This window comes from Solanum tuberosum, unplaced genomic scaffold (assembly GCF_000226075.1).
Source record: "Solanum tuberosum cultivar DM 1-3 516 R44 unplaced genomic scaffold, SolTub_3.0 scf00154, whole genome shotgun sequence".
In the NCBI taxonomy this organism is placed as follows: domain Eukaryota; kingdom Viridiplantae; phylum Streptophyta; class Magnoliopsida; order Solanales; family Solanaceae; genus Solanum; species Solanum tuberosum.
The window spans coordinates 993,719-1,007,691 of NW_006239079.1; the positions used below are offsets into that span (position 1 = coordinate 993,719).

At 30.0% G+C, this 13,973-nt stretch overlaps 2 protein-coding genes across 4 annotated transcripts; both read left to right on the forward strand.

Annotated features, from left to right (window-relative positions):
- The first annotated feature begins 101 nt into the window (after positions 1-101).
- On the forward strand, positions 102-3,949 carry LOC102584191 (F-box protein PP2-A11). Its single transcript, XM_006353294.2, has 3 exons — positions 102-594; positions 867-982; positions 3,331-3,949. Exons 1-3 carry the CDS (start codon positions 247-249, stop codon positions 3,755-3,757), a joined length of 891 nt encoding a protein of 296 aa, XP_006353356.1. The 5' UTR covers positions 102-246; the 3' UTR covers positions 3,758-3,949.
- A 5,163-nt stretch (positions 3,950-9,112) lies between these two features.
- LOC102584529 (F-box protein At4g00755-like) lies at positions 9,113-13,196 on the forward strand. Of its 3 annotated transcripts, none has more exons than XM_006353295.2 (6): positions 9,113-9,185; positions 9,806-10,027; positions 11,243-11,656; positions 11,758-11,939; positions 12,317-12,435; positions 12,757-13,196. In XM_006353295.2, the coding sequence occupies exons 2-6, from the start codon at positions 9,901-9,903 to the stop codon at positions 13,010-13,012; spliced, it is 1,098 nt and encodes a 365-aa protein (XP_006353357.1). In that variant the 5' UTR covers positions 9,113-9,185; positions 9,806-9,900; the 3' UTR covers positions 13,013-13,196. The 3 variants fall into 3 exon arrangements, with proteins under 3 accessions (XP_006353357.1, XP_015166795.1, XP_015166796.1); XM_015311309.1 differs by lacking the exon at positions 9,113-9,185 and adding an exon at positions 9,240-9,385; XM_015311310.1 differs by lacking the exon at positions 9,113-9,185 and adding an exon at positions 9,253-9,354.
- Positions 13,197-13,973: the final 777 nt, after the last annotated feature.

Genomic DNA, 13,973 nt, shown 5'->3' on the forward strand with positions numbered 1-13,973 from the left:
GGGTTTTTTTTTTTTTTTTTTTTTTGGTAGCATCTCTCTACTCTATAAAGTTGAAAAAGTCTTCAATTCCAAAACCATACTTTCTTTCTTTCTTCTTCCTTAATTCAATTATTTTTCCTCTCTTTTGGAGAAAGTCCTCCCTTCCTCTTTACTCAACATTCATTCATTTATACCATTCCATAATTATCATTATTTTCCTTTGTTATGATCACATATTATTCTAGCTAGGAGTTTTTATTTTCATATATGGGGGCTACTATTTCTGGCTTGGTGGATCATGAAAAATTAACAAGTAGTAATATTGGTCCTTTAGAGACTGGACTTGGAGACTTGCCAGAAAACTGCATAGCTTTGGTCCTTACACATCTCGACCCAATTGAGATCTGTAAAATTAGTCGAGTCAGTAGGACATTCCATCAAGCTTCATTGACTGATCTAGTCTGGGATACAAAATTGCCTCAAAATTATCAGATTCTTCTCAGAAATTACAAAAATTTATGGTCAAACGCTAGCGAAGACTCGTGTAGTTTGACAAAGAAAGAGATATTTGTCAGATTGTGTCGTCCGAATCACTTTGGGAGTAGCAATTACAAGGTGTGCATATGACCTTTTTTTCGTCTCTCACGTTGTGTGATATTATATTGAATATGTTATTATCGTTTTACAAGTATAATTTTCTTTTCAAAATCCTTCAGTATTTGGTCAAGGGAAAATAAAGAACAAGAGAACAAAATTTACAATGGTTCTCTAGACTGCATTTTTTCCTTTTTAATTTTTTTTTTTTTTTATTTATATTTTTATATAAACATATTTATTTATTTATTTGATGGAGATATTAATGTTTGGGTGTTATCTTGTTATGGCAGGCATTTTGGATGGAAAAAAATGGAGGAATATGTGTTTGTATATCGTGGAAGGAAATGAAGATAACAGGCATAGAAGACCGCAGATATTGGACTCATGTTTCATCTGATGAATCAAGGTTTCTTTCGTATCATTTTAACTGTCGCTTTAACTTTTTATTTTACTATAGTTTATTAAGTTATCTCTATTTAAATGGGACACCGAAAGAGTAGTACGTTTCAATTTTAACGTAGTAATCATGCATTACATTTTCGTTATACATAGTAAATGGAGAAATTAGAAATGTCTTTGATTATGGGACATGAATGTTGAACAATGTAAAAGATGTGTGTTGTGCCAATAAAGAAAATACTTTGGCGTGTTGGGTGTATCAAGAAAGAGATTGTTTTGATCAATAAACTTATTAAAAGATTTTTAATTACTTTTAGAATATGAATAGGGAGTTGGAGTCATTTAAAAGAAAAGAAATAAATGTAACCAATTATGAAAGAAGGATCCATTCATTTTTAATCACAATCTTTGAAATAATCGGCTTTACACGGTGCGGATTTTAAAAAACGTAGAGACTATTTTTTTTTAAAAAAATGATGCATATGACACTTTTCATTTTTTTTTGAGTGTCAAACGTTTAAGTTAGATTGGAATTTATGATGCAATCTTTAAATTTTTTGAAATAAAATTTATATATTTGTAAACTACTTAAAAAGTATCATAAGTAACAATAATTGACAATTCAAAATATTTAAAAGATGTATGAAAAATTTACAATAAATTAGTTTGAATCTCGAAATTAGAAATGTGCCACATGAATTGAGACGGAGGAAGTAGTATTTTTTTTTTAACTTCTTATATTTAATGGCTTGTTTTGACTTTAGTGTATATTTTAACACTATATACACTCTACTGGTTTCTTTGATATTGGAGAAAACGTGGGAGGACGAAATTTGACATTTGAACAAATTAAATGAATTGCATAGTGGGATTGCTTTTACTTAAAAGATTGGGAAAATTTCGAGAGAGGAAAAATATGTTTCTTGTTCCAGTGAGTTACTATAGTTAATTTTTTATATAAATGATTTAAGTGTCGGTTGTCAACCGATTATTAGGGATTTAGCTCCCCTTCATTACACTTTTCCTTCTTAGTCAAGTACACTTCTAGATAGACATGTGTCCGATTTAATTTTTAAAGGTTAAGATTACAGTATATTAATAAGTATTATAACCATAGTTAAGTCAACAATTTTTTTGAAAACTATTCTTCAAATTTGGTAAAAATAAAATATTCCCCACAAATTTAATATTTATTAATATCATTAATTTCATCTTATATTTTTATATTCAAAAATTAAAAAGTAGAACATGAATCTAACAATATTTTTATTTAGCGTGATAAATAACAATCTTTATAAATATTTTGGCTTTAAATGTGTTTTCAAAATTCACAAAAAATAACGAAGAAGATAAAAGAATATTTTTTTAAAACATATATATTTCTCAACATAAATTTTATTGGCACAAATTTTTTTTTGGTCGATTCTCATCTTAAATATCGCATAGTTTAATATTTAAATAAAAAAAATATAAGATGAAAATAATGATATTAATGGATATTAAAATTTATGTGGAATATTTTGTTCTTACTAAATTTGGAGAATAGTTTACCAAAATTTGTTAACTTAACTATGGTTATAATGCTTATTAATATACTATAATCTTGACCTTTGAAAATTAAATAGGACACATGTCTCTCATCTAGAAGTGTACTTGACGAAATGGAGGGAAAGTGTAATGGAGGGGAGCCAAATCCGATTATTAGTACGTTCGTATCATTATAAATATAATTTATAATAAGATACCGTACATGAAACAACAGGTTAATATGCATGATTGAATGAATGAAAATCTTTTACATGTGAATATATATGTACTATATATAAGATACCTTTCTATATTAGATCTAGCAAATATATGTAGCTGGCAATTAATCCCACATTTAATGACGATGCTGTAAAGAAGTCAACTAATCATATGGTTGAGGAAAAAAAAATCAATTTCCAGATATTCTTTTGATAAGCACTTTCAAGATTATAGACTATAGTCTCATCCAACGTAAAAAACGTGGTATATATATAATTCTCAATTAAGTAGGTTTTTCGGCCACCAACCATACACAATGTTGGACTGACTTTATGTATTATGAGTGTTCCAGCTAGCACCTTACTTTTGTAGCCATGTATATATTATGATGAGCGTGAAAAAAATGTCTTTTTAACGTTTGTGATTGGTTTCATATTATCATTTTTCTCAAAAATACTTTTGAACCATTACTAACGGTGAGAGTCAAGAGTATATTTTAGACAAAAGATAACGATAAGGGTATTTTTTCACTCTTCTTCGTTAATTATTTAGAAAAATCTTGTTCCGCCACTAACGTAGCTAATATTGTGTCACAAATATCTTTAACAGGTTCAACACATTCGCATTTCTCAAACAAATATGGTGGGTGGAAGTGGAAGGGAACTTAGAATTCGAATTCCCAGCGGGGAACTACAGCGTGTTCTTTCGTCTTCAGCTGGGAAAAACGTCGAGAAGACTAGGGCGACGAATCTGCACGGTTGATCAAGTGCACGGGTGGAATATCAAACCCGTCCAATTTCAACTATCAACATCAAACGGCCAGCAGGCAAGTGCACAATATTACTTGAATGAGGCAGGAAAGTGGATAAACTATTATGTTGGAGACTTTGTTGTGGACAGCATGACAACAAAGTTAAAGTTCTCAATGACTCAAATTGATTGCACTCATACTAAAGGTGGTCTTTGCTTAGACTCTGTGCTCATTATCCCTGCTCACATTGGACCAAAGTATGTTAACTTTTTAAATTGTACATAGCGGAGTTTGACTTAGTGATTAATGAAATGTACATAAGGATTTAAGTTTAAGTAGGGCAAAGATTGTTGGTTAAACTTTAGTGGACATACCTATTAGTAATTGAAGCAAGTAAAGATAGATTCAAAATATAAACTAATGTGTTCAATTTTTATTATTTTCAACATTGAATCTATAATGTTGAAAATTGCTTGGTAATTTCTTCCTAATTGTAGCAAGCAAAGATAAATTATGAATTTAAATTAATCTGTTGAATTTTATGAGTTTCGTTCAACATTAAATTGAATTCTCTATAATGTTAAAAAATTATGTGTTCAGATCAAATATTTATATTTTTGTAAATCTTAGTCTTTTTTGTTTTTTTAAAGGAAAAATTACCTATATATACACCAAAATTTTACATAATTTCCATTATTCCCTACAATTTTAAAATATTTTCAAAATCCCTTATTTTTCCTAAATTTTCAAGTCAGCGGATACATTACTCAAACATAACGAACCCACGTTTCACACTCCTATTTTCACTCCTTCAATCTCTCCCTTATTTCACTCCCATAATCTAATCAGTTACACCCTTCATCCCAATTTGAATTTTCTAGTCAATCAATTTCAAATAATTGAATAGGCAGTTTTCATCTTCTTTGTTCTACTGTTTTTCGATTTTTTTTTTTTAAGTTTTCATCATCTCGAATCTACACTTTATTTCATTTTATATATTACTTTTTTCACAACATTATTGTATCAGATACATCATTTTTCAACTAGATCATGATACATTACTTTTTTCACAACATTATTGAAAATTGCTTGGTAATTTCTTCCTAATGGTTAAACTTTAGTGGACATAGTTATTAGTAATTGTAGCAAGCAAAGTTAATTTCTGAATTTAAATTAGTCTATTGAATTTTTATGAGTTCCATTCAACATTAAACTGAATTTTCTATAATGCAAAAAATTATGTGTTCAGATCAAATATTTATTAATATTTTAGTAAATCTTAGTTTTTTTTTGTTTTCTTAAATAGCTTTATTGGACCATTGGTCCGTTTATTTCTCATAGAAATCATCATACACAAAATAGGCTGAGATCCAATAAGTCTATCAGCCCAATCTAACAAAATGCCAGATAGCCCAAAAAAGGAAATAAATGGACAAGTCGATCTTGGAGACCAAGAATTTGCCATCCCCACTAAAATAGTAAATATTAGTTATAATTTTGAGATGATGGGTGCAATATTAAAAAAAGATTGATCTAAGATATAAATTTGATCGATTTGACATTTAGGTTTTTACTATTGAAAACCATTAAAATTTTAATCCTATAGGTCCAAAATTAATGCTTATATATATATATATATATATATATATATAAATAAACTGCAAAAAGTGCTACCAATTACTAATTTTAGAAGGAAAAATAAAACAAGATAAATATAAAATTTAAATTTCTAACCTCACGTAGAGAGATGCACCCAATCATTATCGCATTATGTGATACTCCTAGTGTGGATTGACACATCTATATTTCAATATTTTAAAAAAATATAACACTACTATACATGATCTCGGGAGGGGAGCATGAGTTCACGTGAATCCGGTGAGCCCCGAATACGCCTCTGATCATATATTTACATTTTCATGTCGAATATTATGGATTCAAATGAATTTGTAATCAAAAGTCTATATCCGTCTTTGATATGTAATTAATATTTATTTAAATAGTTAAGATATGTGTATGCTAACCGCAATATAAAACAAAAAAGTAATTATATGGCTTGCTTACTATCCTACTAGACAACTACCACCATGTTCCAAATGGAGATAATTAGTTGTCTTACTATCTAGAATGACTTTGTAATCCATAAATTAGATTAGGTCATGGTGTTGTAGCAATATGCCGTGTAGTCATGTGGACGCTAAATAAGAATTCTTGTATTACTATTTACAAACAAACGGTTGTGAGTTGTTAGTTATTACAAATACTTTTTGTAAGTCAAATTCAACGAACCAATATAAGGCCTTTTTGATTCATTGCGTGAGATTATACTTATCTTTGATGATCATGATTTGAATTCCAAAAATAAGTAGAAAAACAAACAAAAAGTTGTAATAAAATACGAAATTAATAATTTGTGAAATACTAGTTAAAAATATAGATATCTCCTAACTTTGATATAATTGAAGTGGTAATTTGACAAAATATATTAAATTTTGTTCACTCCTAAAGTCAAGATGATTGTAGACAATTAGTAAACCTTATATAAACAAATTGAATACTGCAAACTATAATAAGAATGTCAAATGGGTGAGTATGACTAAATTTGAGCAAATCAATTTAGATTAAGTTAATAAAAAAACTACATAATTAAACAAATATACCTACTATAATTACTCAATCCAACTACAATTTAAAATAATTACTACATAATTACACCATACTTTGAGTTTCCTAGGTCATGCTGGTGGATCTATCTAATTCCTCATAATTTTAACACAATCCTTGGGTTGTTGTTTGTTGTGAGATAATATGGTCAAATAATCTCCCTTTGATACTTATCCTCTTCGGCAACAAATCATTTTTTCATTATCTCTGGTGATTTAATTTTCTATTATCTCATTTCATTATAATTTTACATTTCTCACTTCCTGACTTTAATGTCATGTTAAAATAACAAATATTAGAAACGATGAACACACACTTTTGAGAGAAATTTCTTTCTTTCTTCTACATTTTATAGTCTAGATTTGGCTTTTCTATCAAAATAGGACTACAATAATAATTACTTCTAGTATTTATTACAATTATATAACTATCATAAATACAGTATTAAGCGAACAACACAAATTTTATTAGTTTAGAGTTTAATTACTTATATTCACTTTAATTTTTTGAAATTATATTTCGTACCATATTTACTTCGCTAGATACATGTATTTGACACACTTGAATATATGCATCTCAGACACATGATTAAATTAAGTATAATTTATTTCAAATACACTGTATCAAATTAACATGTAATTAGAAAAGATGCAAATGCAATTGCATAGAAAAGCTGCAAATGGGGCCACCAAGTCTGGGATAGTATATAGTAGTATCTTTTTTAAGGGATACATTAACAATTAAACAAATGTTAGCTGTTTTTATAGTCTAGCAATGAAAAGGTATAATATTATTATTCATTTGGTACAACAACCCTAAAAATATTTTTTAAGTTATTAATTATTGTTATTTATCGTACTTTGTACATATATTTTTAAATATTATTCGTGTGTTACTTTTTATGTTCTAATTTATGTGATATTTATAGAATTTGGAGAGTCGAACAATTGTTAATTATCATGATATATATAATATTTTTTATATAATTTATTTTAAAAGTTAATTATTGTTATATAGTACTACTGTTTATCTAAATTCTTAAATATATAATCAACTAATACAAAAATGAGACATAAATTAAAATAAAAATAATACAAAATAGTAATTAATAGTAATGGTCAGTAAATGGGATCATGTTTTCCTAAACAATATATGTAGTAATTAATTCTCAGCCGACATGGGTCAATATATGTTTTCTGTAGTTTTTCCTTAAATTAAAGCAATATTTTTATAGGACATATGGGTAATTATATTTAAATGTTATAGTAGTTGCCTTTTTTGTCTAATGAGAAAAGGTACATTTATACAGCAGCAAAATACAAAAGACTTCAGCAGCAAACAATAAGCGAGTAACAAAAATATCATTGTCATACATGTAGACATGTTGACTAATACAAGCCTGCTGGTAAACTCTAATATTATATATGCATAGTAATAATATATAGTAGTGTAATAAGTATATATAAGTATAGTAGATAATGTTGCCCGTGCTATGCACGGGTCCAATAATATAAATGGTATATTTTGGGGCTAATAACCGAGTTTTTGAAGCGATTGTTTGCGTGCCTGTACTTTTTTTGACGCTATTTTAAGGCATAATAAGACTACTCATATTTTTATGTTGTCAATTATCATGATTTATAGTATTTTTACGATAGATTCACTTCAAGAATCAGTGGAATTTTTTCAAAACATATTTATATTGTCAATTATCATGATTTATAATATTTTTACGCAATTTTTAAATATAAACAAAACCAAAAAAATAAGATAAATAAATTAAAATGGACCCAATATATGTTATTTTTGTTGTCTCAATTTATGTGACACAAATGAAATTTGCAAATTTTATATTTTTAAAATGTTTTAAGTTATTAATTATTGTGATTTATAATATTTTTATGTAACTTTCAAATAACGTACATTACTGGTCACTTTGTCCTAATTTATGTGATATGGATAAAATTACAAAATTAACCCTTTTAAAATTTGTTTTAATTTATGTGATAATAAATGGAATTTGAAAATCAGTCGATTTTTTATATGTTTTCTTAAAAATATATTTTGAAGTTATTAAATTGTTGTGATTTATAGTATTTTTGCGTTAGTTTTGAATAATATAGGTTACTCATGTTTCAATTCACGTGAACAATCATAAATATTTCCAGTTGTTAATTTATTGTGAATTCTAGAAATTTTGACGTTATTTCCAAATAGTATATGTTACTTATTCTATTCCAATTAGTCAACCAAATTTCTTATATGATTTAAAAATATTTTTAATTGCTAATTATTGTGATTTATAGCATCTTTTATGTAACTTTTAATAATATATAATTTGTTCAAATTCATATGACAATGAGGTCAAACTTTTGGGCTAATAAATTAGTAGGTAATTAATGGTGTTAAATTGTCCAATAATATAAATTTTAAAGGTACAACCATAAAAGAAGAATGTACAACACTATCAAGCACATATCATCCAACACTTGTCATGTGGTAAGTAGTAGATATTCCCACTTATTATATATAGTATATAAAGTAAAAGTAAATTACTTCCTCCATTCATTTTTATATGTTATTCTTATTATAAATAGTTAGTTCATAATATTTGTCATTTCATAAAACAATGCATAAATTATAATATTCTTCATATTTTACTCTTTTGAGTTATTAGCCTTGAAAATATACATTTGATTAATATAGAAAAATTAAATGAATAATTCATGTTAATTGGTCTAATTAATTAATCAAAATAAATTAATTTATATTCATTAATTAAAAAGTTGACTTTGGAAAAATTAACTAATGATTGAATAACAAACTTACTGCATTAATTAATGTACGTAAAATTAAAAATGATGATATATATATAAATAGAAACGGAGGGAGTAATGTTGAAGGCGTTGAGTGTACACGTGCAGGTCAAAATGTGAGTGAAATGTCATAAAAACCCATCTTTGTCCTTTTCCTCATGTGTTTATCTTCTTAGGCCCTCTCTTTCTCCCTCTCTCTGCACTTTGCTTCAGAAAAACTCCAAATTTAGCAGGTAACTACTACTTATCCTTCTTTTTGTACCTAAAAATAAAATTTAAAAAAAAAAAGTATGATATAAATAATCTTGAAATTGCTGTTCTGTGTATCCAATAACCACATTTGATTCTTGAATTTGTATAAAAACTCCTTCTCTTTCTCATTGAAGTTTTCTCTCACCTGGGGTTTGTTTTTTTATTCCAATTCTTGCAAAAGGTGAATTCCTTTCTTCACTACCCCCTTTTTATTGTACTTGGGTTTCACCAGATTCCATTTTATGTTTTTGATTAAGCCATCTAATTTAATTATGGGTCTTTATTAGTATCTTTTTTTGTTGCTGTCTGAAGTATTTGTTTGAACCCAATTGTCCCAAGAACATGAAAAAAATTTCCTTAGAATATGCCACATTAGGGGTAAATTAATTGAATAGATTAAATCAATCCGCGTTTCCACAAAAAGGAGGGATGAAATTTTTGTATTTGCGTATTTGGATTGGAATTGTGAATTCAACTTTAAAGATGGTTTGGAGTACTATGTTTTGACTGACTTATGTTCTACACTTAAATTTGCTTATTTGTGTTTTTTCTTAATTCAAATTATTTGGTTTTGAAGTTTGTCTTGTTGGGTTTTTGATAGGTGACTGAACGTGTTGATCGTTGAAAGTGATAAAGATTGAAGCTTTACAAGGTTTCGTTTTAGGGGAATAAAGTAAAAAGTTTGCAACAAAAGAAATGGAGGGTTGTGGGGATTTTGTGCAATGCCTTTTACCTGATATGTCTATAAAGATCCTAAGTTGTTTGGATGACCCGGCTGATCTTATCCGGGTTTCTGCTGTGTCTAGTTCTTGGCGTCAATTCGGTAAACTATTCTATTTATGCTCTTCATTTTACTACTACTTTGCTGTTTCATTAGCTTATTTGTGCTAGCTGTAGTTTTATTAGTTTCAGCTTGGATCAAATTGAATAAATTTGAAGGATTGTGATTTCGCGATTCTCTTTAATTATACTTGTTGGACGCTGGATCCTCCTATATCTGTCGATCACTTGATATTACATACGACATGACCATGAGAGGGTTTCTTGAAAATCGCTATGATAATATGAAATGCAGTCTCTTGTTCTTTGATTATTACTATCGGTTGTTTCTTGTACTTCGACTATCGTATTAATTTGTTGTAGTACTGTTTTGTTACTATCTGTTGTTTCTTGTACTTCCATTATTCTTTTTTTGGACTGTTTTCTTCTTGAGCCAAGGGTCTTATCAAAAACAGCCCCTCTACCTCTGAGATAGGGGTTAGGTTTGTGGAACACTCTACCCTCCCCAAAACCTACTTTGTAGGACTACACTGGGTATGTTGTTGTTGTATAATGTAAAATGCAGTACCATTCCTTCCATCTCTTCACATTCCATTACTTCCATTCTATATGGATAGCCTGATAGAGGTGTCCTTATTTCTATTGATGAGATTTTTAATTCTTTTGGTATTTATTTAGTGGCATTGTCAATTTTTATTGCTAGGCTTGTGCTGTTAAAAGATTTGGATCAGAATATGATGTAAGAGTTTCTTTGATGGAATGAGAAAATTGAGGTTTCCCTATCCTTATCTCCTTTTTCTCTCTTTCCCATGTCACATTAGTTCAGAGTACACAATGTTGAAATCACAATGGAATATGAACAGTCTCTAACCCCTTTTAAAATCCTTGGAGTAACCGGTAAAGTTGTTGCCATGTGACTAGGAGGTCACGGGTTCAAGCCTTGGAAACAACCTCTGGCAGAATACTAGGTAAGGTTGCCTACAATAGGCCCTTGTGGTCGGGCCCTTCACCGGACCCTGTGCATAGCGGGAGCTTTAGTGCACCAGGCTATGTTCTTTTTCTTAAGTGCATTTTCCGCCTGTCTGGTTCTTTTGGATTTTGTCAGAACTTAGAGTTCCTCATGTTTACTCAGACCAAGACATCCTTGTATTTGGGTTGCTTTTACTTTGATCTCTTAAATCATTCATTTAGGAGTAGTATGCAACTCAGTGTTTTCTTATTGACTGCCTTTTATATCAGATATTCAATTCTTTTGCAGTGATTGGAAATGACTTGTGTAAGCATCTCTGTTTAAAGAGATTTCCTGAAATATCAAGTGTTGGAAATATGATTGAAGTTGAAAACACGGTTGTACCAGTGGTATCTCAGCCTGAAAAGTCTACGGAGTGGTTATGTCTGGAGAGGAATCATAGAGTTTATGCATTTTTGTCACGCGGCCTTTCCAACTGTATCACGGAAGATTGCTTAATAGATGCAATTCATGCATCAAGCACTGACAACTATCCTGAGGAAAGCATTCTGAATACATTAAAACCAGGTGATCGTGTTGAGCGCAGAGCTTCATACTGGTCAAGTGGAGGACAAAGTGATCCTACAGTCCCCGAGACACTAACATATAAATTAATCTCAAAGCTGTGCCTGATTTCAGAAATTCATGTACAACCTTTTCAAGGTTGCACCTCAAACTCTAATCTTCTATGATGTTTTGGATTTGTTCCTTCTGCTTATTTGTTTATGGTTTCATTAACCAGAAACATTATGATTTTGTGACAGCATATTTCCAGTTTGGCTTTCCCATTTATTCAGCAACAGCTGTGAGATTCCGGGTGGGACATCCTAATGTTAAAATAGATGTAGAAAGTGACAACGGACTTGAATCTGTGGCTGCTCAAGCCCGATCTTTCTGTGACAAGATTGTATGGACATATACCTCACCAGAATTTCCCTTGGTTCAGGTAATAAACAGTAGCGGTATTTCAGTTTCCTTTATTCTGATTAGTTCTTACCCCTGAAATGGTCAAAGGATACTCTAGGGTGACATCGTTCTTTGGGATAATAACTAGTTCCCAAGTCATAGTACTGCACGATTTTCCCTAACTAAGATTATTCCTGGTCTTACTTGTGTCGGAGCATGTCTTTGTCGGAAGTATATCACCCATTTTAAAAAAACTAGTAGGTGTTCAACTGTTCATTAATGAACTAATCTTCTTCTTTTGCTGAAAAAAGCAACCAATTCATAACCGACTTCAGCTGCAGCTAAGTTTTGGTTAAGATTTCTACTTTTATGTGTCTCGACTTTGTAACAGCCAAGTTTGGCTTCTTATGAGTACAGGAGAACATCTTGCAGAAGTTTAAGCTGCCAGAACCTGTTCTTTGCATTGGCGGAATCCTACAAGTCGAGCTCTTAGGCAGAGTTCAAAAACAACAACTGGATGGTCTATATTATATATGGTCAGTTCCCCTTCTTATGATTTGTCGGCCTCAAAATTCTAATTGACTTCTATTTCCTGCTATCAAGTACAACAGCCATAGTCTATCATAAGGTTGTTGTATATCTATATGAGCACATTGGTTTTAAAGGTCATGAGTCAAGGCATGTTTGCATTTGTTTGCTTTCAGATACTCTATACGAGACAGGGTATATAGTACTATCAATTAATTTTCAATCGTGGATACATATGTATCCTTAAGATACTGAAACGGCTACCATTATTGGTGCTCAGGACTTGAGAGTCTTCTAAGATAACTTTTTATTAATTTTCCTTTTTATAGTGTATCGCACGTCCAAGTTGTTGGAAGACCACTCTTGTCAGCATTTGATGTTGAGATACTCGATGAATCTGGGAAGTGCAGTCTGAAGTACTGCCCAAAAGAAAGGTTGTTGTGCGAGTCAAGTAACAAATCTACTGAAGGAGAGTCGAGTAGTCCTCCTCGGTTTCATAGGTTCAGGGCAAGCTTAAGGGGATGGGAGCAAATGATCCTGAGTACACTACTTGGAGCCGGAGCTGGCGTGGGTGATGATGATTAAGATGGCTACGACGTCTAGCTTTCGTCCCTTTCAAGGCCGTAACAGTTGTTTCTGTGTTAAAATATAATGTCACTAGACTTGCTTTTGGGCATCACTGTTGTAGTTTCATATGGAAGGCACATATCGTCATAAACATGTTCAATAATCTATAGTTTCGTTTTCTATTGCCATTCCAAATGCTAAACTACTGTCTTCTTTATTACTATTCTCTCCGTTCATTTTTTCTCGTCCACTTTGAACTGTGCACGTCTCTCAAGAAATTAGTTACAGTAATTTACTTGCTTACAAACATAACAGTGATTGGCGTCGTACCAATGATAAATTCTTGTAATACTCTCCTATTCCTGAAGTGCCTCAGTAATAGGGAGTAGGGGAGGACATGTTTCGGTAGGGATCGAATTACATATTGAAAGAAAGATAGGATATGAAATATTGAAATATTTATTTTAGTTATATATATGATTCATATATATTATATTTTTACTAGTAGATATTTAAAATAACATTAGTTCAATATTATATATCACATCTCATTTAATGTCATTTGAGGATTCGTTAATATCGTTAAAGACTTTGGAATTTTAATTATTCTGTTTTAATTGAAATGTTTTTTTTATAATTGATTAACCAGGAGAGTTGCTTACATTTTATTTTTTTTGAATATTTCTACTTGTTGTAAAGTGTTAAGTTTGATACCATTAATCCACAATTTTTTGGAAAGTTGAAATCATAATTGTTTATTATATAAAATATGTATAAATCAAATCGAACAAACTATGATTATCAACTTATTGTATCATAACCTATCGAAATCAAACCTAAAGATATTGAAATATACCAAATTGATTTGATATGATAATATTATAGTATAATATGTTTAAAAATTGAAATAATTGAACTAAAGTATCAACGTCGTTATCATGCCCCCCCACCACCCCCCAAAAGGGGAGGGGGGGGGGGG